The sequence below is a fragment of the Armigeres subalbatus genome, unplaced genomic scaffold (genome assembly GCF_024139115.2).
Source record: "Armigeres subalbatus isolate Guangzhou_Male unplaced genomic scaffold, GZ_Asu_2 Contig1411, whole genome shotgun sequence".
NCBI lineage: Eukaryota > Metazoa > Arthropoda > Insecta > Diptera > Culicidae > Armigeres > Armigeres subalbatus.
Window position 1 is genome coordinate 352,086 of NW_026942190.1, and position 26,185 is coordinate 378,270.

The following is a 26,185-nucleotide window of genomic DNA, read 5'->3' on the forward strand; positions in this document are numbered from 1 at the left end:
CTGAAGACTAAAGGCTACCCCAAACCAAAGCGATTTCATCGCCGCGACGGCGACAACTAGTCGCCGCGATTCCATCGTTGGGTCGCTGCAAGCAATGTTCTATATACGCTTCCATACCAACGGCGATAGAATCGCTGTCGCCAAGCGATAGAATCGCGTCGCGACTGTCGCGTCGCGTGTGTTTGGGGGAACCTTAAAACTGCGTTAAATATCAAACGTTGCTCACCTAAAAGATTGCAAGCATTTTTTACGCTCCAAATTCCAAATAGCGCTCCCTCCTTTTACGCTCAAAATTCCAAATAACGCTCATTCTTTTTACGCCCTAAAATAGAAATAACGCTCCCTCTTTTTACGTGTCTTTCTCTTATTGTGTCTTTCTTCACATCATAATGCTTTACGGCAAAATAACGGGAATTTAAAAAAAAAACTATACAAGAAACTCTAAAAGAAATTGCTATGGAAAGCAACAGAAAATTTGTTTCCGTACGTTTTTTTGGCAATTCTTTTAGAAATTTTACAGGAAAGATCTTATCAAATTCTATAAGGAAATTTATGGAAAATCAAATGAGATTATTTTTTCAAAAACAGTTTAGTTAGTAATATTATACCATTCAAAAACGTCCTTCCCCCTACCAATGATACAATTCCAAAAAGCTCAAAAGGGACGCATCCTATGGAGAGAAGGGAAATCAATTCAGAAAGCCATTTCTATCTAGAATCGATGTTACATAATCGTGAAACGGTTTACAATAGTTAAAAATTTATCATTTATACAAGGTAAAAACTGAGTTTGCGTAGTAATTCAATAGTTATTTAGTAGCATTCCAAATTTGTCTTTCACTTCTATATGTAACTCGGAAGCATAACATTCAATACTTTTTATCGGACAAAACATGAACATATAGGGAGAGATCCCTCAGCGCACGCCGGGCACCTCCTAATACCGGACACTTCTTAAAACGATACTTGCTGAAGTCCCTCCAGTACAAAAGGAGGCTATTAAAAAGTCTTTTACCTTTATGGAATATCGGATCCACATGTTATAAACTTTGGTCAAAATTTGCGATTGAGAATGAATGCTCACAATTTTGGTGTTTCACCTGATTTTAGAAGGTTTGAATCAATAATATTAAAATTGATTGAACGCATTATGATTATGTGGAGATGGTAAAAATGAACCATATTTTCACTAACTTTGCTGGATATATCGTTAAATTGTAATGTAAAATCAATTTCGGAATCTAGCCGCTGTTTCCCACATCCGGACAGCACGAGCACGCGCGCTGTTGTATTTTGTACAACACTAACCAGAAAACATCGCTCGCGGTGCACAGCACGAGCGAGCCTGCATGAGCGTTCCAGGACCGCACGCGTGCTGAACGGTTAATGTGAGCAAATAGCCATTTTTACAGCTGTTTTGTAAAATCTATTTAACTGTTTCTTCTGGTATCAGAAAACCACAGAAATAAGCAGAAACAAAAATTGAAGATGATGAAAAGTAGGATGTAACAAATTTAGCTGGAGAGTCAAAAAAGGTCTACTAGCACACATTAAGTAGGCACCCCATGACAGCCGCGCGCAAACTGTTTTATTGACAGTTCATACGAAAAAACCGAAGAATCTCTTCGAGTAATGCCGGCTGTCTTCATGACGACGAATGAGCGTCAAAGCACACAAGACAACATTTTCAATGAACAGCCCATCCGACTCACTACATCCACGGCGCTGCAATGTCGAACTAGCTGATGTGATGCCGAAAGTTTGGCAACAGCGTGCATCGTGCATGCGTGCATGTCGTCGCTGCGACACTTCGGGTTGAATGAGAAGCATGAAGCGATTGATATCACGCAAAGCGACAGTAGGTACTCTTCCGAAATGACTGCAGCGGCAGGGCTGTACATTTGGAAAGCCTGGTTCCGCGTGCTGGACAAAACACAATCGGACGCGAACTAAACTTCTGCTTGCTAATTAATCTACTCACCTGCACAAGCAGAACAAAATATTTATTTTGATGATCGCGTGACTATTCTGCGTGCTGGACGAAACACAATAGGATACGAACTAGACTTCTACTTGCTAATTAATTGACTTAACTGCACAAAACAGAACAAAACTTTTACTTTGATAATCGCGTGATTGTTCTGCGTGCTGAACGAAACATGATCGGACGCGAACTCTGAATATCATTCAGACACTAAAGCTATTTACGTCTGTTACGACTATTGACATGGTTGGCTCACCGGAGGTATCCAATCAAACATTTAAATTTTTCCATCTCCTTGATAACCTTGACAAATCAATTTTCATAAGAGGTATTTGCTCATATAGCTTCGTTGCTAGGATATATCCTATAGGATGTGCCAAGTAGTCAGTAAAAATCGTACCGATTTGCTGTCACAATCTTATCGGTTGCTGATTGGTTGAAAATGACAATCGATTACTTTGATTGGTGGCGACGCCAATCGTAGGACAGTATGTTGTTAGTTTGGCCGTGTTGCTGGTTTGCAAAGTTGATATTAAGCAAAATACGTAAATGTTTGAGTGCCAGTTTTTGGTAAAAAATATATTTATGTTGAACTGCAAACGCCATATTAATTATTCTTAAGGGTTGTAAAGGTTTCAAACTGTTGATTTTAAGCATTACGATTCGCCTTTCTGTCATTTTCGATCTCAAAGTCATATTTACATGAGCGAAAACTTCTCTCTGTTAGTCTTTCGCTTCTCTTAAATAAATAATGTATGGAACGGAAAGAAAACCATTAAGTTTTGATACATGATATATGGAAGATTTTGTACCAAATTACTTTGGCTGCACTGGTGACCACCTCGTCAGAGCAACCGACTAAAAAACAACAAGGCAGTCTCAATTGAGTTGTCACATCGTATCCTAGCTTCGTTGTAAGACTGATTGAAGGGTCGATAATTTTCATCTATTCTTATTTACCTTTTCATGGGTCACTATGTTTTTTTTATTAATTTTTTAATCAAATTTCATATATATGTCCATTTTTGTAAAATCATCAATGCCAATAAATGGTGTATTGTATAACAACATAGTTCATAATCTGATTTCAACAGTGTATGTATCACTACATTACTCCCCACTTTTAATCTTTTTTTTTAACAAATATCTAAACAATGCTTCTTGAATGTCTCCTGATGATGTTTTTCACTTCTCGACAAAGTTTTGAAGAGACAAGTTGTTAACTGATCAACCTACTTATTGCTTTTTAATTATGCCTTTTAATTTATGGTTAAAGCACCATCGAACATTATAATTATTTTATTCAATATTACCTACAGGAATAAAAAACTAAACCTTCTAGTTCTTTGGTAACAAAGATGTATATTTGAATAGATTCAATTATCTTCCTGACTTTAAAAAGATACTGGCTATTTTACGCAAAACAGAATTACATAGTATTAAATATTATGTGCAATAAATTATTTGATTATTATATTGTAAATCTCATTTCCAGTTCTGCTAATTGATTATTTTTCACTTATTGCTCACATACAATTTTACAAAAGTTCGTTAAATTCATTATGAACGTAAACTAATCATAAACATTATTTCTGGATTAATAACTGATGCAAGCTTTTTCAGAATAAAAAATCGACGAAGCGTAAAATAATAACATCATTTTATTTTTATTTTCGTAGTATTTTTAAAATTAATTTTCATTACAAGGTCTTTGTTAGAACCCTATATGAAAAAATATACATATTTTTGGATAAATTTCGCTGGAGAAATAATAATTTTGAATGCTTTGTTAAGGTTGCTGCACATAAAGGTTATCTAATTTTACTTAATTTTGATTGGCCTGACAGTAAGCAAATTCGATAGTCGACATTAAAAAAAGTTTGTTTTCATCATCATCTCAAAGCGTTTGACAGTTGCGAAGCTCAAAAACGGGGTGAGTAGGAGTATCACAGAAACCTAAACAATTGTGAATAGAGCGAGATTACGAAGGTGGTCACAGACAGAGGGGAACATCACATGCAAAAAACAAGGTTTCGGCCGTTTCAAGAACGTTTTTGCCTTCTGTTGCAACACTGAATTACAAACAAATGCATTCAGTTTTGCGGGATTTGTATTAAGACTTTTTCTATGTCAATTTATGTGTTTTGAGAAGCAATTTCTGGAAAAAAAAGTATGAGGCGCCTCTGAACTTTGGCAGTAAGTCATCAACTGTAGTGAGTGATAGTGAATCGATTCGATGAAATTATTGGACCTGTCGAGAGTGTCTCCCGTAGGGCCGAAGACTATTCCGCTTGAAATCCTGTGCATCAGCCAAGCTACCAACACTGGCAAGACGAAGCTTTCACTTCGTGAACCCTCCAGTATCGAATAGTTATCTAGCACAAGCACACCCGTCGCTGGATACACTGGTACAAACGAACCTGTATGAACCTGATCATCCCCAACGTACCAAAATCATAACAAACCGATAGCTCAGCCTGTGCGTTCTGTCGGCAATGAAAAGATTTGTATCCTCAACCGATGCCAGTGACTTCTTTGATACTTTCCGAATTCAGTGGAAAGCTGGAAGATTTGCGTTCCTTTATATTCGGTGTTCAACAGCTCCTCTCGAATGCGCGGATTTTCAAACGAAGAGAACATGTTGCGTCTCGTAAATGCCTAAAAAGAAGAGCGCTAGATGCTGTCAGATGCCGTCTGATTTATCCGTCCAATGTCGCGAGGGTACTGTCCATGTTGAAGATGCTAAAAGTGGGGACACTAGCATCACCGAATATCGATCGTCTCGAGATGATTGTGAACTTCGCGCTCACTGTGGAACACCAGGATGCGACAATTCAAGCTTGCGGATTAAATTATTTTGTCTACAACGTTTCGCTGTGCTGCGAGTTGGTCAACAGCCTGCCGTCAGCCTCAAAGCTTGACAAGGCTGAATAGTCCAGGAGCACACCTGATTCCGAACCTGTTAGATTTCAGTGTTTGGATGTGTTCAACAGTAGCGGATGCTAGGGGATGCCCTATATGTAAACGTGATTTCCAGAACGTCGTGAAATGCAAACGAAACTATTCTCCGGGGTGAGTCTACAGATTTCCTGGAAAAGAAATCAGTCAAGGAAGTATCAGATATCTGCTTTACAGACCGTGCAGATTTTGCAGGTACTTTTGCAAATATTTAAGTATGTCGATATCGCAGAAAAATATCATATACCAGCATCCCTTTGGACTACCGACAGAATCACACGAGGATGCTTGTCCATGGATTTGGATTCTTATTGGTTTTGACAACCTCAACCTGGGCCAACCGCTGAAAAGTCAAGATGGACAGCCACATGAGCTGATAGTCGTAAAAACACGGCTTGGTTGGCCAGTCTACGGAAGTTGTGCACCGACGAAACGAATACACATTCTTAGAATGTCCATTCCCTCCAAGTATGTCAGTGCAATCAATACGCGGGGAAGACTTTCATGAAGCAGTGCAGAGCATCCACTGGTATGGTATTTGCCAATGTTGCCGGTAGTTAACCTAAACAAACCAGGCTCGTTCTGGGAAGCTGTGCCCCCTGCCCATGACATTTCTCTGAATACCGTTTTGCTCATGGGTCCGGATCTGATTACTTCATTACTGACAGCGCTGATACAGTTCCGAGAGAAAAATATATCTCCTGACCTGATCCAAATACGAGATGCTGACAAACACTGTCATCGTTCTCATTTCTGGAAAGATACCGTATTGGACCGTATCGGACAGGTGAAGACCTTCGTAGCCTGATGCTCACCAAGTATGACAAAGTACGTGAAAAATATGCATGCAAGTAAGTTTTAGTAGAACGACCCAGCCGCTGTTGAAGAAATAGTCATTATGTCGATGATATGCGTTTAAGCGTAGTGCATGAGCTATCCAACTAACAAGAGACGTGATAAACCTTCAACTCTCGCGTTAGGTTGTATGAACTGGAGTGATACGATAAGCCTGCGCTTGCGGGAGTAATGCCGCTGACAGTTCGTTTCGCGAAGTTATCGCTCCGGTTCCTTAACCGTTGTGAGGATGTCAACCCATTGACCATTGAAAACTTCGAGAAGCTGCTCGAACGAAGCTCTCAAATTCGTTTCATTAGTATTCAGCGCTGGTACATGACGATGGAAGACATCTGACATCTTCTTAGTACGTTTGTACCTGTGGGTTCGATTTCCTTCATATGGGAATCATACGTCCATTATTTGCTAGCAAATACGGACACGCCAGAGATGCGAGGAGCCTTTCCATAGATGGGTCAACAACTTATGATTCCTCTGGTCTCGGTGTTTTCGACCTTTATTTTAGCGCCTCTTTAAACCAAAGAGTCTAGTTTTGTGTATACTGCTGAACTAGTAGCTGCACACTATTCGCTTGAGCAAATTGCATCCCTAACACCACTTCAGTTCCCTTACTAACACCCTTTCAGAATCTTGTTATATAAGAATCACGAAAACTGTATTGAAAAACATGATTTCGGCTCCGTAACGCTCCGTAAGCGAATAAACCTTCTGGATAGACGGAAATAAAAAAAAAAAACAATGTAGCTAATCTTTATTTTGCTAAGCAAAATCGTTGGATTGTCGCTTCGATTCAACAGAATCACTATGTATGTGATAAAACTTATACATTGCAGGTGGTGAAGTTCTATATATTTAATGCCACCTTAATAAAAATTGAAAAAAATATACATTCTGCCTCTGAGGAGAGTTCTAATACCAATCCTCTCGAATTCCTTTAAATTCGATAAACATAAACTCCTCGCTTGTAGCGATATACCTCAAACAAATTCTTATATTTGCTGCCATTTTGTCATTCGATTTATTTAAGTTTTTTCGAAACATGTTCTGATAGTCTTTCGTGGTAAGTTAAGGTGAAAACGGAAAACAATGACTATAAAAGTCACATGAAACATAATCCTAAGTAGCGAAATTGTTCCATATTCTATCTCACTGTTATAAGAAAGAATAGGAGCAATTCTCGCTTAACTTTTCAAAAGGACCTAAGCAACATTTTTTTCATGACCAACAGACCAATATGAAAGCTTTTGATTGCAGCACTCAAATTAAATCATGAATAAAATGTTACTTAGGTCCTTTTGAAAAGTTAAGCGAGAATTGTTCGACTCAAAACTACAGCACCATTCATTTTGATAAATTCAGCTCTCAATATACAAATGTGGGGGGAATCCAGTTCGCCCAAGATGGATGACAAATGCGATTCTCGGTTTTTTAGGGTCCTACACATTCTTGATTTCCTGATGCGCCGGACCGGAAATCTTCAGCAGCTGCGGAAATTTTATTGGAATTTTCTTGAAACATTCTTTGGAATTTAATTAGTATTTAGTTTAGTTTAGTTAATGGTATAAGACAGCAGATATACCAACCATGCAAAGATGGGTTTTGCTTTCTACCCGGCAGGTACTAAAGGCATGAGGCACAGCAGTCAGTGGCGTCAAATAGTTGATTAAGTGTTATATGTTTACATGTGGGGCCCTCCTTACAAAGCAAACAAGACCATGCTGAGGGTGGCTGGGCTCGATTCCCGGTGCCGGTTTTTTTTTGCAATTTTCGGATTGGAAATTGTCTCGACTTCTCTGGTTTTATAAAAGTATCATCGTGTTAGCCTCATAAAATACGAATTCAAAAATGGTAACCTGGCTTAGAAACCTCGCAGTTAATAACTGTGGAAGTGCTCTGTCCCAGTGTGGGGATGTAATGACAATAAGAAGAAGAAGAAGATGTTTATATTTAAGCAGAATAACTGAATCGATCCTGGAGAACTTTTCAAATATAGCGGAATTTCAACGGAAAATTCATTAGAATTTTTAGAAAATTTTCAGGAATTAACTTGGAAATTTGTTTAGAATTTAAACGGCAATCCAGCATTGTAATAGCTCGCTATAATGATGAATGATGTAAACTCTTACAAATTTGAACCGGCGTGAGAAATAATGGATCAGCGGCGTATAAAATTTTTAACGCGCCAATGCAAAAAATCGATGGCAGGCAAAGAAAAGCCTTTGATTAATAATCACAGTCATGAAACCATTGAAGAAAAATATCATTCCAATATAAGTGATTATACCATTCATAAATAACGTGGAGGTAGCCCTAATTATTTGAAAAGTAGTTTTTGGTTCACTTGTACCTTGAAAATAGTAAATTAAATCAACACCTCCTGAATCGAAATCCGTCCATCATAAACAAATGGCGCAATTATGTTCTACACTCCGCGTTTGGTGGATCGCGATTTGTTTTTGATTTGTGTTCTTTGAATTTCAGAGCCTACTTACCACCTCATTGATTGGCTTAAAAGCTTATTGTCAAGTATATATGAACAGGGCAAAGATAAAGTATTTATAAATTAATTACCTTAAACATCCTTTAATTATTTGATATATCATGATATCATTGATATCCTGGGTGCTGTACGGATTCCGGTCCTCCATGGTAGTACATTAAAACATCGTATCGGGTTTTACTGCCATTACGTTTTCATTCAGCCTTTTCCACCATTTACATTTGCACAGCTGTGCTCCAGATTTTCCGCAACCTAACTCTCTATTTATTTAGATGTTCTGAGTTTCGCTCCAACAGATGACGTGAAAGTGTTTGAATGATGTTTAGTTCTAGTAGTAAGGCTAAGATCGAAATGATCAGTACATGAAAGTCCTTTAATTAGTGTTTCAATTGTCCGATGTGTGACGCCGTTTTTAACGCTCTCCATAATCCACAATGCGAACTATTTTTCCAATGTAACCCCACTGTACGGTACGATGCTGTTGTTGTTCCACTTGTTGAAAAATCAACAAACGACTGGTTCGGAGTATGCCGCGGCGTCGACCGCGACCGTGCAGTGCGCGCGACCATCCATCGCTGAGCGATACCGACTGATAGCACCAGTCAGTCAGTCAGAGTGTAGTGACAGACCGACTGCAACTAGACCGTTCTTTTGTCGATGATCTCCATTGCTAGTCGTGTTCTCTAGCGGTAAGGCCACGCCGCGCATTTCCCGTACAGCTAAAACGCGATTACGACTTTCCCGATAGGCACAAAGCTTGTTACAATTAAACCGAAACGTGCCCTCCCGAAGGATCGGACTTGAACACGTTTCAAATTAGGTATTTTGGTGCGGTTCTGTGTTTCACCTTTGTGGACTCTGGGTGCCGCGCGCGGTGGAACAACCGATCGCTCGATGCGATTTTTTCGATGAGCCAAACACTTTTGATTTGGCGCTTTGGAAAAAAAAGTGCTTAACGTGTGCGGATTAAGTTCTCTTTTCTGTATGGTTGGTGAGGTGAGACGAATTTCGGCGGCATGGTGCCACGTACTCGAGCACTGTAATCGTTGGTTGGAGTGAAACGTTGGAAGTAGTTCGGCGTGTAATCTTCTGTGGCCCACGGCAAAGGTTTGAGTGCTGAAGTTGCTAGAGTTGTTCGGGAAGCCAATTGGAATTACGATCGAGAGATAGTGGATTAGTGACGGAGGAATAGTTTGGTTCGGCGCAAGTGAGGCGATAAGGAATCATAACACTGGGTTTCTTCGGAAGCGAGCAAAGTGATCGAAGATAGTGGCTCAGTTCTTCGCTGGTGTATGAGTGTGCAAGCTTAAATAACGATTAGGGAGAATTACTGATGTGATAGTGGATTTACAGAAGATATGGTTTGTTTATTTAGCCACATATTTGATTGATTGTTTTAAGCAGCATTGTGGAAACTTCAAACGTTAGGACAATTTGTACGAATTGAAAAAATAAGGTCAGTATTACTTGAACATCGACAAGTTAATGGCAATTATGACACTTACAATTATAAGTACAACCTAGTCTATTTTATTCCACTATTTTGTTTATGTGTTGATCAATTTGAGTATTCAGACCTCAGCTGATGACAGCTTTATGTATATTTGTTACATTTGCATTATTTTTTCATCAATTTGTGCTAAATTGTGATTGCATAATAATCATAAAGGGGAAAATTCAGTGTCGGATCTAATATATTTCTTGCAAACAATGTTACGATATTATTTTCTTAAACAATATTAAATTGACAATTAACAATAACAATATCAAGGGCTATTATATATAGTAATAATGTTTTTGTAGGCAACTAAGTCCAAATTGATTACAATCCTATCCGGTATCATTTTTGTGACAAATTCGAACGCAATATTTAAAACAAGCTAACAAGCTCTTTGCATTTTGCGTCTGGAGTCTTGACTTAATTCAAATGGGTTGGATTGTGCTCTGGCATGATCATTTCATCACGTATCTCCGCACACCATGGCCCATCATTGCTGTGTCCTGTGAGCTTTCCAAGAATGCCATTTTCATTCATAGTTTTCCATACACAATAACAATATGTTGTGATTTTAAAAGGTCGTTAATTCGTAAATTTCGGCTGTCAGGATTTTTCAGCTAGGCGAATCTCGGTGTGAACATAACAATATGATATCACAGTGCAGTTACATACAGGATACAGTTTTACGCGGAAAGGTGCTTTTTACGCCGAAATTATATTTTCTAGAAAAAATGTTGTTCCACAAAGTTGATCTGAATAGTAAGGACATTATAATAGTGCTATCAAAGATAAGATGGCCCATCATATAAAATATAAAAAAAAAATTGTTTGGCGGAATACTCACATCCAATGACAAAGTTGTAGCGTAGCTGGTTGTATACTATTTCGCCGAAAAACACTTCACAGAATTTGTTTTCGCGGTACGACATTCCGCGGAATGTACCAATACTCCGAAACACATTTCGCGGAATGCACCTTTTTCCGAAAGACATTTCGCGGAATGTACCTTTTGACCGAAAATCATTCCGCGGAATACCATTTGGCGGAATTCAGTTAGAATAATTTATCATTGAAATATTTACCGATTTCTGCTTAATTACATACAATCCATGCTAAATTCTTTTGGATTGCGATTTAAATAATGAACGAAGGTAATGCTTTCTTTGAATGACCGCATCCAGTCGGTATAACGCAAAGTGAATACACAATGCCTTCTTGAAATTGACACGTCGGGTTTCACATTTTGCAAACCCAAACCCGACCCGAACCCGATTTGTAAATTTCCTTCAAACCCGAACCCGACCCGAACCCGGAATAATTTTTTTTATCAAACCCGAACCCGACCCGTACCCGAGAATTTTTACATTTGTAAACCCGTACTCAACCCAAACCCGACATAATTTAATTATTCAAGCACGCACTATCTCACAAATCCGTACCCGACCCGAACACAACTCTAGTCTGCCCGGTATAAAGCGACAGGAGTTGATAATGTCTTTTTTTTTAAAGAACGCGTCTGCCCGGTATAAGGCGAAGAGCGGTGCAACGCCTTCTTTGAATGGATGCACTTCTTCTTCTTCTTATTGGGATTACATCCCCACACTGGGACAAAGCCGCCTCGCAGCTTAGTGTTCATTAGACTCTTGCACAGTTATTAACTGCGAGCCAAGTTACCATTTTTGCATTTGTATATCATGAGCCTAACACGATGATACTTTTATGCTCAGGGAAGTCGAGACAATTTCCAATCCGATTGGAAATTGCCTTGACCGGTACCGGGAATCGAACCCAGCCACCCTCAGCATGGTTTTGCTTTGTAGCCGCGCGTCTTAATGGATATTTAAATGGATACGTTTTTTCGGTATAAGGCGAAAGGAAGAAATAAAGGATTATTCTAAAAAAGCGTAACAAAGTAAAGAAAGGAGATAATTCCTTCATTACATCTGGCTCATCTGCCAGATATTATAAAGGATTTGAAATTTTGAAAACTACTTCTATATATCCTGGGAGGCCTTCCTTAACCGTGCGGGAAGATGCGTGGCTGCATCTATAACCACAGACAAACAGACATAACACATTGAACATTGACTCATCAAATTAATCGTCGTTCAAACACTAACGACATCTGTTGATTTTAGTTAGTTGGGCAAACCACGAACCAGATGGCGGTAATGCTCCAACGTCAAATTCGAGCAAATCCGATGCGGGTGCCACTAGTGATCGATTGGCCAACTAATGATTATTTGAATTGAACAGCAAATCAGTGAACGATAGAAATTTGTCGAGAGTTATGTCTGCTTGTCTGTGCTATAACTATGCTGAAGGAGGCTGGGTTCAACTTCTGACCTGGTCTAGTAAATTTATCGAAAAATATTTTTTTCGAACATTTTTCTGTAGCTCTCAAGCTGGCTCTCAATTTTTCTTACTTTAGAATTGGGGTATCCCAAAAAAAAAAACAGTATTTTTGATCTACTTTTTTTGTTTCCGATTGTTTGGAAATGTTTGTCGGGTGACTTTTAGAACTCAAAAAAAGCAACTTTTGATATGTAATATCTTGTAATGCTCAATATATTTTGCTGATTAAAAGCTATAACTGTTTTTCTGACAAAATAACTTTTTTTTTCCAAAAGTTGATAACTCCAATTGGGGCAAACCAACAAAATATTACGGCATTCAGAAGAGATTCTTTTTAATGTTTAAAAATTGAAGATATGTTATTTTTTTATCTCAAGTTTTACCAAATTAATTGATATAACTCGGCAACGGAATAGATAAGGCAATATTCTTATAAAAAACCACGCACATTGAAAAGCCCCAAAAGTCTGCAGAAGGTGACATGCCTAAAAAAATTTTATTGAATCACTCAATACATCTTCAAAATTTACATAATCACCTGTCAATTGAATCACAAGTTCATGGCAGCTGATGTTCAATTTGGTCTAATAGCTTAGCTTAGCTTGATTGACTGTACACATCGTAGTTGCTAGTCGTGATTTGCCGAGAAACAACGAATATGCACAGCTCACCAAATGAATAGCCTTCTTGGGATTAGAAAACTATTCTCACTGTAGTACATGATTTGGAGTTTCATTAATTCAAGACCAACAATGATGCCGGCCACGTCCTCACAGTCAATTTAGGATTAGGGGAAGAAAATAAGTCCAACACTCATTGCTACAAGAGACCGAGGAATCCTCTGCATCTCCGTGAGTGCCACGGGAAAGAGATATTTGGTTAGATGACAAGGTAATCAATAGGAAGTCGCCTTGGTATGCGACTATAAATTTATTTATTTATTCCGAACGCGAGCGATCGTTCTGCTATGCAAGCACAATATTTCGGGAGATCGCGCTATCGTTCGTAACGTCAGGTGATGTTGAATTTGGTCTAATGTCGAAATTTACGCATTTCATCGGTTTTCGATAAGGTAAAAAACTATTATACGAGGCTTTTGAAAATGACGTTAAAAACAAAAATGGCGGCTGCACGCAGCGTCGTTGGTGGTGACTGGTGACAATTTGAAATGTTGTGAAGTTTAAAGTAGTTTAAAATGTAATAGAATCAAATCAAGTTACGATTTTAAACCGATTCTTCTTCGTGGGAGAAAAAATATCAATTGATAATTTAAGTAAACGTGAGCTTCTTTATGGTGTTCAAACAATTTTTTTTTGAAAAGTTGAATTTTTCCTACACGCAGAAAAAACTACGTTAAAAACAAACATATTCTAGGTAAATCCAAACATAAAATTAATTTGTTCTGGCATCAAAAATAAATATGTTTGGATTAAACATATTGTTGCATTTGAAGCGAACGAAAGCTTTTTTTTAATCAAGTGTGGGTAGCTAGTTGTTTCAACCAGCTAATTTTTGAAGCAAACATAAATATTATTGGTGTGGTTCGACCACTCATAATATTTGCCCCGTAGGCCCCTCTGGTGGTCCAAAAGGTACTGCTCATGTCACTTTACTCCTTACTGCTATGCTGAACGTGATGTCTTTCGCTGCTTTCCTGGTTCCTAGGTGCGCTGTTCTCCGGTCGTAAAACATCTGCGACTGAAGGACTGGATTTAGTTCAGGCATGCCATAAAATACGATTTACCAGCCATATTCTAACTGCCCACAGAAGATCCTTTTAGATCATTCGACCTTTCTTTAATGAAAGGATCAGATCGCTAATTGAAGTAAAATATGCTAATTCAGAAATCCGAATGTCAGGAGGAGCCTGGTTTGCTCGAACGGAATTTATTCGTCATCATTATTCCAAAGGATTCGAAAAATTCATAGACACTTTTGATGTGTATGGCTGGTGTAAGAATTTTAGGCGGAAGCACCCCCCCCCCCTCCTGAACGAAAGTGAGCGATTATTGGGGGGGCGGTGCAGCCTATGGCAGTAGGACTAATCGCCGTAGCATAGTGTTCGGAGAGCCCGAGGAGGGAACGAAATTTTTAAATATAATTCTGCGTCCTTCAGAAATCAGATGAGGGCAAGTGCGTCCCTGATGGCAAACAAAATGTTCAACACTGTTGGCTACGCCATAGATCTTGCAGTGGGACTGAAATGGGCCTCCGTCGAAGTTCCCTTATAAAAACTGAATTCCTTGAACTGCGAAGTGGAGCCCACTCCTGACCGACGACGTTCTTTGTCCAGTTTTTCTCGTCGGCCAGCGAGACGGAGTTGGTGTAACTAACACCAAGGTGTCGAGTACCAGCAAGCGAATCAGCAATGGTGTTCCCCTTGACGCCACAATGGATGTGGATCCAAGCAAAAGTGGTACCGGGTCTCATACCGGCAAGTATTCCCTGGATCATCGGGTACTTGGGGTGCTCACTCTGGAGAGCGGCAACAACACTTGCAGAATCGGCTTATCGGCCGGATGTGTGGAGGCAACAAAAACAGCAGCGGCTTCGGCTGAAAAGACATTGCACTGGCGGGCTAAGCTCTCAGATTTTGTTAAGTCGGGTCCGGAAACTCCAAAACCAACCTCGGCTGGAGACGGAACCATCCGTATATCGGATTTCATGGTAATGAGACCGTGTTGCTGTTAGTTAGCTATGCAACAGATGGCTGTGTGTAAGGACTTTATGTCGAAATAGGGCGATACCGGCATCGACGTATGCTGCTTCTGCTGGAGTCAGGCGGGTGCTGAGCTGTCAAATTTTTGTTGCCACCAATCGAGCGAATGCCGACGGCACTAACACCAAGCCCAGAGTCTATTATATAGAGTTGCGCAAAGAGGATCTTCTTACTCTTATTCTGAATGATGCTCTTGTTATTATGTTGAAAACTTTCATTTTTGTTCAACCCTTAAAGTGACTTCACGGGAGTGATCACTTCTAAAGCTTTTAATGCGATAACCAAAGTCATCTACAGAGTGCAAACACGTGAGTTTCTTGTTGCAACTTTATTGGGGGTGTATTGAAGTTTTTTGAAGCTGTTTCTAGAACAAATCTAATACATTTCAATTCATGAGTTTTAATTCGCCATAATAATCATCAGGCGATAACAATACTTCCGCCTTACCAACAATCATTTGTTTACTTTGCTCGATAGGTAGACGGTTTGACAGTTCAATAGGTAGATTTGGCTTCACTCTTTGCGTAACTCTATATATAATAGACTCTGACCAAGCCGTAGTCTATGAAAAATAAACACTGCAGTGAGTGAGAATGTTCTGAAACGCACAAAGTTTGGATAATGCAAGAAACAACTGTTTCTGCTCACCTTAGAGTTCCTTCTACCAACATAATTATTTATCTGCATATTTCGCGAAAGGAATAAAGTGATAACACTACATATTTACGGGTTTGGTGTATTTTTGTTCGTTGCGATCTTTAATTTAATATGTGCTTTCGACACCACTCTCTCTTGTAAAAACGGTAAACAATACAAATTTTTACAAATACCATCACAATTTATAATAGTATATGAGCATTTTGACATTGGAGTATAAATTTATGCGCCAAAAAAGAGGGTACTGTCATACTTGCCAAACTCTATATGAAAAAAAATCCGTTGTCCCCCCTCTGGCTGGAGTAGATGGAAGGAGTCCGGAGGCAAGCCGGACGTAATTATTTAAGACGGGAGATAAAATGTCGATCAGGTCTCTCCGTGCGGAGCAGGTTAGCTCCAGACCATAGAGTAGGCGACTGTCCATTGTTCCTTGGCAAATTCTCTAAAATTTCCTTAGGAAATTGTTTGCAATTTCCTCGAAGTTTCATCCGGATATTCATCTGCACATCCTCAGAAATTTGCCAGAACTTGCTAGGGAACCTTCACAGAATTTCATCTGACATTTCTCAAAGGTTTCCTCGGGAAATTCTTCGGAAGTTTCTGGGGAAATTGTTAGAATTTTGTTAGAATTGCCACGGGAGATTCTTTGAACATTTGTGTCAAATGATCCCACCCAACTATAGCGAGTTTCATGAGGCCTTTTTTGTCAGTATCAGAATAGACACTTGGTGTTTTCGGTATAAACATGTATTAAATTACACTTTGTCAAAGCTACCATTTTTTTTATAAATAATTAGGCAAAGTTTCCCGTAATTTTCAACCAAATTTTAATTCTTTTTTAAAGAATTGATTAAAGTTAGATATTCGTTAATTTTAATCTATTTAATTATTCGGCAACTCGGCCGTACGAAAAACAATTATTTGTTTGATAAATAACTTGGCTGCACATGTGTCTGAAATGCAAATTGCAAAATATCAATTTTGTTTCATATTCGGAACAGGCTGTGGAAACACCTTTGTGAATCAAAATGACGTTCGGAAACACTCTTACAAAACTGCGTGAATTCTGAAGATCACAAAAAGGCTCTTAGACACTTTTGAACAATTATGTCCTCGATAGAATATGAAACATATAGGCTAGATCAGTGGTCCCCAGCATGCTTACTATTAAGGGCCGTACAGAAATTTCGAGCTGTTGAAGCGGGCCGCAGTATATTATTTGCAACATTTATTCTTCAGTTCAAATTGCATATTACAAAATATAGTATATTGGGACCGATTTGCGATTTGGGCGTAGCTTATTTTGTAAACAAACATTGTTTTACGAATTTCTTAGTATACAAGCGCTTTTTTCCAAAACTAATTCCCTTATCTGATAAAGGAAAGCTGATTCTTTCGGACACATATCGTGGTTTCCCAGGAAATCCCTGCCTGCCACTCAAGATTCTGAGCAAAATTCGTTAGAGATTCTGAACAGAATTCGATTGCAATTCTAATCAGAACCTGTTCGGGACTCGGCACAGAATCCGTTCGGATTTTCAAACAGAATTCGTTTAGAATTCTAAAGTGTATCCGTTCGTGATTCTGAACAGAATTCCGATCGAGATTTGAAGTATTATCTTTTCGGAATTCGTTTGAAACTTTGAATAGCGTCCGATTAAGATTCTGTTTGAAATTCTGAACAGAATTCGTTTCTGAATAGAATTCGAATGGTATTTTGAACAGAATCCATAGTTTTCTAGTGCTTTATATGCCAATAGACCAATAAAATCACCGCAAACCAAGTTCATATCGATAAAGCATATTCATATGATACGATAACACCTTTGATCTCCTCCAAAACAAGCAAAGCATAATTGTAAAAATTGATTTTGCTTAATTTTTGACGTCCTTTGCACCAGTTGTCGCACTAGTGGTCCCAATTTGGCCAGTCCCATAAGAAAACAATGGGATTTGCCAAATAAAGAACCAAAATTAAGAATAGTGCCTTAACTGGTGCATGCGTTCCTATTATGGATTAATAAATTTTGAGGATAATATCACATTTTATTGTGGTTTTCACAGCTGTTCTAAGGAGCAGGAAGTAAAAGCTTTTTCTAAAAATAGTTGTTCTTATGTATGGCGACAATTGGTACACCCACCCTAGCCTGCAAAATGAAAAAAATCAAAACAATCGAAAAAGTGTCAAAATTACCGGGATTTTCCCTTAATTGAAAAAGTTACATTTTGCACCGCCACCTATGGCAAATATTAGAACTAAGACTTTTCGTCAATCAATTTTGGATTTTTTTCATAAACACTGAAAAAAACTTCACCAAAAAATACGAATAAAAACAATTCGCGATTTTCCTCAAACGCCAAACTGTGACAAGCAGAAGATGATTTACGGATACTCCTTAGGTGTCCGCCGGGTTAAACGCGACTTGCGACGCGACTCTCGCAAAAGAATAACAATTATTAGCGGCAGTGTCAAATTACACTGTCGCGTCTACTCTGGCGATACGCGACGTGTAGCTATTTGGCGCGCAGGATGGAAACCACTTCTATATACTGCACAGGAGACCTATATACATAAAAATCTGACACTCATAGACTCGGAAACTACTGCACCGATCGGCGTGAAAATTTGTGTGCAGAGGTTTTTGGGGCCGGGCAGAGTTCCTAAGATAGTTCGAAACTCTCCCCATAAGAAATGGGGGCTCACATACAAATGAAGCAACAAATTCTTCATAACTCGAGAATTAATCAAGCGAATGGAACCAAATCTAGCATGTGGAGGATTTGGAAGGGAAGCTATGTTTCTGTGGTGGTTTGAAACCCTTCCCCGTTCTGGAAAGGGGGGCTCCCATGCAAATGAACCAGACATTTCTGCATAACTTGAGAACTAATTAGAGAGTGAATCAATTTCAGGCGAAACGTCTGGTCTGCTAGACTTCTATATAATAAAAATGAGTTGAGATTTCCTTCCTGACGATTTAACTCGCGAACGGGTTGACCGATTGGCAAGATTTTTTCCCTAATCGATTCATTTTGGGATCCGCAAGGTTTGTATATACAAAAAGTTGATGAATTTAACGGGAAAATGTTAAAAATCATTGGAATACAATTTTGGGTCAGCTGTTGAGGATAACAAAACAAACACACGGAAATTGATCTAGAGTGCAGTGCTGCAAATAGTTTAATGTGACATTTGTAACACCCGGGCAAAGCTGGGTTTCTTTCACTAGTACTAAATAAATAAAAACCTAACTGGCAATTCAAAGCAATCAACAGTATATTCAAAATAAGTTTAAAAATTTATTTGTGAATCTTCCAATGTTTCTACGTGTTGGAGAGATGATAAAAATAAATACTTCTTCGCTTTATTACTTTTAATCTTCTTCGCTTTATTACTTTTCCTAGATGCTCAGTTTAAGATGTTTAATAATAAGGAATGCATAAGCATAAAAAGGATCAATCACAATTAATAATTTGTTCTGCGTGTACAAAGTACATTGTTAAGTCCATTTATGACCGGTCGTTCCTGTCTGATTACGTTTGTTGATTTGTTTCACGACAGTCATGATGTTTTTATGAAGGTTATCATAAACTTGTTTTCATGCTGACTGTTCAACATTTCACCAATGATGATCGGTAATACACGTCATTTCCCACTGTTCTGCGTCACACATATTCACATTTAGATTAATTTTATTTAATACTCACTTAATAATCTTGAAGCACCTAACTATTTTTAATTTTTTTTTTTGCATTTTCAGCTCAATCGATGACGAAATTGATGGCACTTGCATAGTGCGCGCACGTGGATTGCCCTGGCAGAGCAGCGATCAGGATATCGCTCGGTTCTTCCGGGGATTGAATGTGGCCAAGTAAGTTACGTTTCCCATTTGTTTATGCTAAATTACATTACCTACCTTATACTTATATTTCCTATGATGGAACGTAGCTGCTGCATATGTAATTGTTAAAAGAGCGAGAGCGAGTAAAATAGATTTGGAACGTAGCACAAGTACTTCTACCGGAAAATGTAAACACACTTACGTTGCGTTGCTGATAATTGAGCGACCTTTTCACATTGGTAGCGTCGGCTTGGTTCGTCTGACTGAAAGGCGACACCGGTTGGTTGGCCGGTTAGCTGCCCGGTTGATATGGGTCTACAATTGATTGAGATTTGCGCGAGCAGCTTGAGCTAGTTGTCATGATTTGCTCTATTTCATTTGAGCGTCAACATAGAGTAGCTTGTTTAGCTTGTTCCGATTAGAAACATATCAGTTCACTCATACTAATTTTTGTTTAATTTGAGAATACGCTCGATCGTTTTCAACTTTTATTCACCAAAAACTCCAAAATTTTTACGGTGCCTATTTATTCATCATTATCAATTTTTTGCTTAATAAAATTATTTTGAGCTTTTTAGTGGAATGTCTTCACTTGTCATAAGACCAAAAAGGGCATTTTTTGCTGTTTTTTTTTTTTTACCAGTCACCTAGAAGCACGAAAAATTAATGACGAACATCGGCAAACGCCGATAGAAACAAGAAAAGAACAAAGTTAAGCAAAATGCAATGGTTCAAGCATGATTGTAGATGTAACAATCGAATCATTATCATGGAACATATAAATGGAAAAAATAGTACCGACGTTTTAGGTTTTTTTAGTTTTATTTTTTTGTTATGTATATTACATCGATGTCGAGCGTTGATGAATACTTCAGATATTTTCGTTGTTGGTTTTCAAACTGCTTCGAACAAGACAGCTGGGCGGACTATCCAAAGTATTCAGCCCTTAATTTTTAAAGAGCGAGCTCGGAAAATATTGAGCACCGTAATAGTTCACGCTAAGTTTTGGCAGGGCAAGTGATTTGGTCAACTCAGATGAATGCTGTTGACTTACCTACCAATAGTCGAATATGTTGAATTTCCCTTCCATTCGAGTGAGCTGAACGGAGGTGTTAAGATTCCAATTCGCACTCAAGTCAAATGGCTTTCTCAATTCACTTGCCCAATCTAAGCTTAGCTTCAAAACTAATCTTTGGAAAGATTGGTGATGTACAGAAACATCACCTCGTACGTAATCTCGATGAAAATAATATTAGAATACAATTAACAATTTTTGCCACACATATTTTTGAGATCATTCAGTAAACCATGATTTTCATATAAACTAACAGTGTGCAGAGCTTATTGTCTCGACATGACTGAACAGATGAGAGGAGGTCATATTTGCATCTATTCGTCCGGCCGCTAGCTACCGCTCAACGAATGATCGATTCTGGGTTATTTTCCACACCACTACCAAACCAATAGTTCATAATCGCAAGTCCAAGTCCCATATCATCAAGTCTCATGCCGCTGCACTAATCTCTCTCCCATAATGAGTTCGTCGTGTGGTGGCAGTACGGAGAGAACTTGTCCACGCTAGAACGAGGTGCCTTTAGCGGACTTACAACTGCCGGCGCGCGTGGTTTGTACTTTCCACGATTTTTCGCGAAATTTGCAAATTCAGAATCGCCGTTTGTGCCGTGTCGTGGAACAGTTTAGTGAACTGGCCGACCGTTTTTGTCGTTGTCGTCGTCGTCGTCGGAGGTCATTAAAGTTCAATCAACGCGTGTATTTGCAAGTGCTTACCACACACCGGCCAGCTAGCGTAGTGTAGTACGTGGTCAGTGCGACGTACGACCGGTGGTTCAGAAAATGAGCGAAAGTGTCGGTGGTGAGGTTGAAATTTCCGCTGATTCGGTGGTACAAGAAGGTTGCCTAACGGACCGGGCGGATAGTGGTCCGGAGTTGAAAAATGAGGCTGCTGGTACGCGGTCCGAGGTTGTGACGAAACGGCTTGTAGCAGGAGAAGCAGCAGTGGCGCCACCGTCAGTCACTCCAGATTTTGCGCGGAATGGTTTTTCTAGGTAGGAGAGAGAAACTTTCTTCGTATTAAGTCCGTTATGGGCAGCGTTTAGAGCGCTGTTTGTTTACAGTTTGCGTGATCTTTCGTTGAAAGGGCTGCACATCAATGCCAATAAATGTGTGATTGACAGCAATGATAGTGGATTGTTTTTGTGTTACGGATTATAATTGCGCGCCACAGTGAAGCTTTGTTTGAGCTATGGTGCCAATCGTTCTAATTTGCATTGTTGCAAGACTTCCTTTTATAGGACAGCACAGTGGTACTGTGGTCAGCGAAAGTGGAACGTGTGCGCTAAAGCATACGTTTACAGAAGACATTATTATCTAGAGCCATCGAATGGTTAATTCAAATGTACAAAATTTGCTCCAATGTTTTTCAAAAATTAATAAAAAATAAATTCAAAAATCGTACAGAGAATTTAAAAATGTATTATTGCTATTGTGCTGAATATTTTCATTATATTAATTTTCGAAAAACAAATTGATTGGATTTGGACAGCAAAATTGAGAAAGTTTTTAGTCCTGCTGTTTTAGGTCGAAATAATTCCAACATTGTTTCCTGGAATATGTTTGAATTCGATTAGGGAAGCCAAATATCTTGTCCTACGAACCGTTGAAACCAACCTTCCAGCTGGTCCCAACGCTTGAAGATCCTTCTTGAGAGTTTTGATCAATGGCAAATGTCGAAACCATAATGCCAGACATGGTAGCGGGCCACTTTTTAGTGACTTGGTCACTTTTAGTATCTTCAAATAGTCTCTTTTTTCGAGCTCAGGTCACCAATGTCACATTTTCTCGCAAAAAGTAGCTATTTTCAACTATTTTGATCAAAATGCAGGATTTAGGCCCTAAAACTATTAATAACTATTTAATCCCATAGCGGAAATTGAACTATTTAGATTGGATCTTTTCAATTCTAAATGAACTTCTAGGTACCAAATCTAATCTTATTGGACTACTTTATTTACCTATAAAACTAATTACCTTATTGCTTTAAGTCAAATAAGATTAGATTAGGTACCTAGCGTAGTATAACTAGTATAAGCTGGGATTATTTTCTTCAAGTCGAGTCAAGTTCGAGACACTGAATACGGCCTCACAATTGAGGTTAAAATACGTATGTGTAAATTAAATCGAAAGTACTAAACTCGTCTTAGACAGTTGAAGACATTCCACTAAAAAAGCTTAAATATTTTTCCTAAATCTTACCACTCTTATTTTAACGAATGAATCGATTTGAAATTCAAGTCAAGAAGTTATTATGTTGAGTTTTTATTCCCAGACTCATGTGCTATAAGACATAACAAAACCCAATTTCTTTCATTTTGTCCGCTTTTCGTTTTGAAACCACTTTGCCACGTCGCGTTGATGAAAACCGCTTCTGTAGTTGATCTCTGCTGATAATTTGAATCATTTGTTTGAGAAACTGCATAAGTCCATTTTAAACTATTTCGAGAAAACAACAAAAAAGCTGAAAACTCATATGTGAATATGTACGTTATGTGGAAGATATTGATTTGGAAAATGTATTGGAGGTAACCACTTTCCCATCGATGGGACTCGAACCCATGACCCTACAGTACGCTAGACTGGTGCTTTAACCAACTAAGCTACGAAGGACCTCCGTCGGCCTTCGAGTGATTTGACGAGTGATTTGACTATGCGTCCAATTTGGGAATCTCGAGCTCGTTCAGTAGCCGCTAGGTTGCGAAGGCCGACGGAGGTCCTTCGTAGCTTAGTTGGTTAAAGCACCAGTCTAGCGTACTGTAGGGGCATGGGTTCGAGTCCCATCGAAGGGAAAGTGGTTACCTACAATACATTTTCGAAATCAATATCTTCCACATAACGTACATATTCACATATGAGTTTTCATAACATTGTAAATTAACGTCCAAGTCGGGTGGTTTATCCCCGGAAATAGGCAATTATTTTTGATTGAACAAAAAACTGTTTTTGAACAAATCTGCACCGAACTCCCGAACAAATTTTTTTTTTTCGTTTTTTTTTTGCCAGAATACGTATTTTTGGACGAGGATTCAAAATACAGTATCCCCCGCTTATCCGGACCTCACTAATTCGACGACTCGTTAGTTCGGATCTCGCTAATTCGGAATTTTCCGGAATGAAAAGTATAAACACTCATTAAAACACATTATGCTGACAGTTTTCAAATTTGTGCTGTGATTTTGTTTTGATTCATTTGTATGGATTTGACAGTCGGATTAACGAGAGTAACCTCGATAGTCCGGCCATAGATTTGTCGGATCAGCGGGGGTATACTGTATATAAAAATCTCATTTTGGCCAAAAATGTTACATATGCAGTTTCTCAAACAAACGGTTCATTTATCTTTTACAGTAGACTTAGTAATTTCTTAAAGGGCACTTTTTAATTGGGTCAATATCCGAAATTTGCTAGTTGGTTTGACGCCGTGCACTAATTCTCGTACGATCGTTGTCCTTCGTCGTTAGCGTTATTATATGATCTGGTTCAGCAAATTGGCATGAAGTTTGTAGATTAATTGCGGTTCAACGGGGTTCAACGTTTTTTTGTCGCTGCAATTTCACTAATATTCCAAATGTTATGATGTCCAATTATTCAGGTCTTGAACACCGCACCGTCTATATCAGCGGTACTCAACCTTTTTCTTGAGAGGTACTCCTTCCTTTGAAAGGAGGCTTCCGAGCCTCTTGAAAGGAGCTTCTGAATCTCTTAAAAGTAGGCTTCTACGCTTCTTGATAAGTGGCTTTTGAGCCTCTTTTAGGCCTCTTGATTTGAGACTTTCGAGCCACTTAAAAGGAGACTTCCTTTGCATCTTGAAAGGATGCTTCTGAGCTTCTTGAAAGTATGCTTCCAAACATCTTGAAAGAAGCATTCCGAGCAACTTTAAGGGAGGTTTTCGAGCTTCCTAAATAGAGGCTTACGAGCCTCTTGAAAGGAGGCTTCCGATCCTCTTGAAAGGAGGCTTCCGAGCCTCTTAAAAGGAGGCTTTCGAGCCTCTTGAAAGGAAGCTTCCGAGCCTCTTGAAAGGAGGCTTCCGACCCTCTTGAAAGGGGGCTTCCGAGCCTCTTAGAAGGAGGCTTTCGAGCCTCTTGAAAGGAGGCTTCCGAGCCTCTTGAAAGGAGGCTTCCGAGCCTCTTGAAAGGAGGCTTCCGAGCCTCTTGAAAGGAGGCATCCGAGCCTCTTGGAAGAAGGCTTCCGAGCCTCTTGAAAGGAAGCTTCCGAGCCTCTTGAAAGGAGGCTTCCGAGCCTCTTGAAGGGAGGCTTCCGAGCCTCTTGAAGGGAGGCTTCCGAGCCTCTTTAAGGGAGGCTTCCGAGCCTCTTGGAAGGAGGCTTCCGAGCCTCTTGGAAGGAGGCATCCGAGCCTCTTGGAAGGAGGCTTCCGGCCTCTTGGACGGAGGCTTCCGAGCCTCTTAAAGGAGGCTTCCGAGCCTCTTGAAAGGAGGCTTCCGAGCCTCTTGAAAGGAGGCTTCCGAGCCTCTTGAAGGAAGCTTCCGAGCCTCTTGCAAGGAGGCTTCCGTGCCTCTTGAAAGGAGGCTTCTGAGCCTCTTGAAAGGAGGCTTCCGAGCCTCTTGAAAGGAGGCTTCCGAGCCTCTTGAAAGGAGGCTTCCGAGCCTCTTGAAAGGAGGCTTCCGAGCCTCTTGAAAGGAGGCTTCCGAGCCTCTTGAAAGGAGGCTTCCGAGCCTCTTGAAAGGAGGCTTCCGAGCCTCTGGGAAGGAGGCTTCCGAGCCTCTTGAAAGGAGGCTTCCGAGCCTCTTGAAAGGAGGCTTCCGAGCCTCTTGAAAAGAGGCTTCCGAGCCTCCGGGCTGCTTCGAAAGAAGACTTCAAGCCCAACAAACAATTCAAGCTAAGTAAGCTAGTTTTTTAGCTGCATAAGACTATTTTTGGCTGAATAAGCGCTCTGTTAGCTTCCAATGTTTGTTGGGAGGCCTTTTGAAATAAGGCTTATACTGCATATTAGTCCCATATGAAAAAAAACATCAAATTGAGAAAATGAGGAACAAACATCAAGCCTATTTGTGTCATCATGAAAATGACCGCATATGGGACTCATATGAGTTTCATAGCTAACGTCTTTCCCGAATGAGATGAAATACGATATAGGCTGTTTGAGCCTCACCTCCAGCATTTGTTCAACCGATATCGGTGATTGTACCCCGTTTGGAATGCCGAGGTAGTGTCCCTCACAAACTTTCTCATAATTTCACCAACAGACCTGTGAAATGTTGCAGAAGAAAGATCCTGCACTAGACCACTAATGCTTCTTTATCCTTGTTCAATGAACAATGTTCACGTACACGTAAGTTTTTACTAATTTCTTGTTACTGATAAAAACTCCATTTATATACTACGACAAACTTCGTAGAATTTTCAAAGGATTACCGAACAACTTTGAAAGGAAATTTTTAAGAACATTTCGAGTAGTCAAGAAAACAATTTTGCGAAGAATTTTACGAGATAATTGTAAAGAATATTCCAAAGAGGTGTTAAATTATTTCTCGACGAATAATAAGTTTTTCTCCAAAATTCCAGAGATTTTTTTGAAGCAATATCGAATATTTTTCCTAAGAATTCTGAAGAGTAGCTCGGGAGAAAATCTCTTGAATATTCGAGAAAATTCGAGAGAAAACACTAATGCCGTATGGATTCTAAAAAAGACGGTCAAAAGTACAAACATGGTTTAAAATGACAATAACTTGGTTTATTTCACTTTTAATGATGAAATATTACCATTTTCAGCTAAATCCATAACAAT

General features: G+C 39.2%; 1 protein-coding gene across 3 annotated transcripts in view; it reads left to right on the forward strand.

Annotated features, from left to right (window-relative positions):
* Positions 1–26,185, forward strand: part of LOC134202793 (RNA-binding protein fusilli-like) — a 301,692-nt gene that overhangs the window by 265,392 nt on the left and 10,115 nt on the right. For all 3 annotated transcript variants that reach the window (XM_062677787.1, XM_062677789.1, XM_062677788.1), the window contains one exon: positions 19,285–19,395. In XM_062677787.1, coding sequence (XP_062533771.1) covers positions 19,285–19,395 — 111 coding nt within the window. The remainder of the gene's footprint in view (positions 1–19,284; positions 19,396–26,185) is intronic.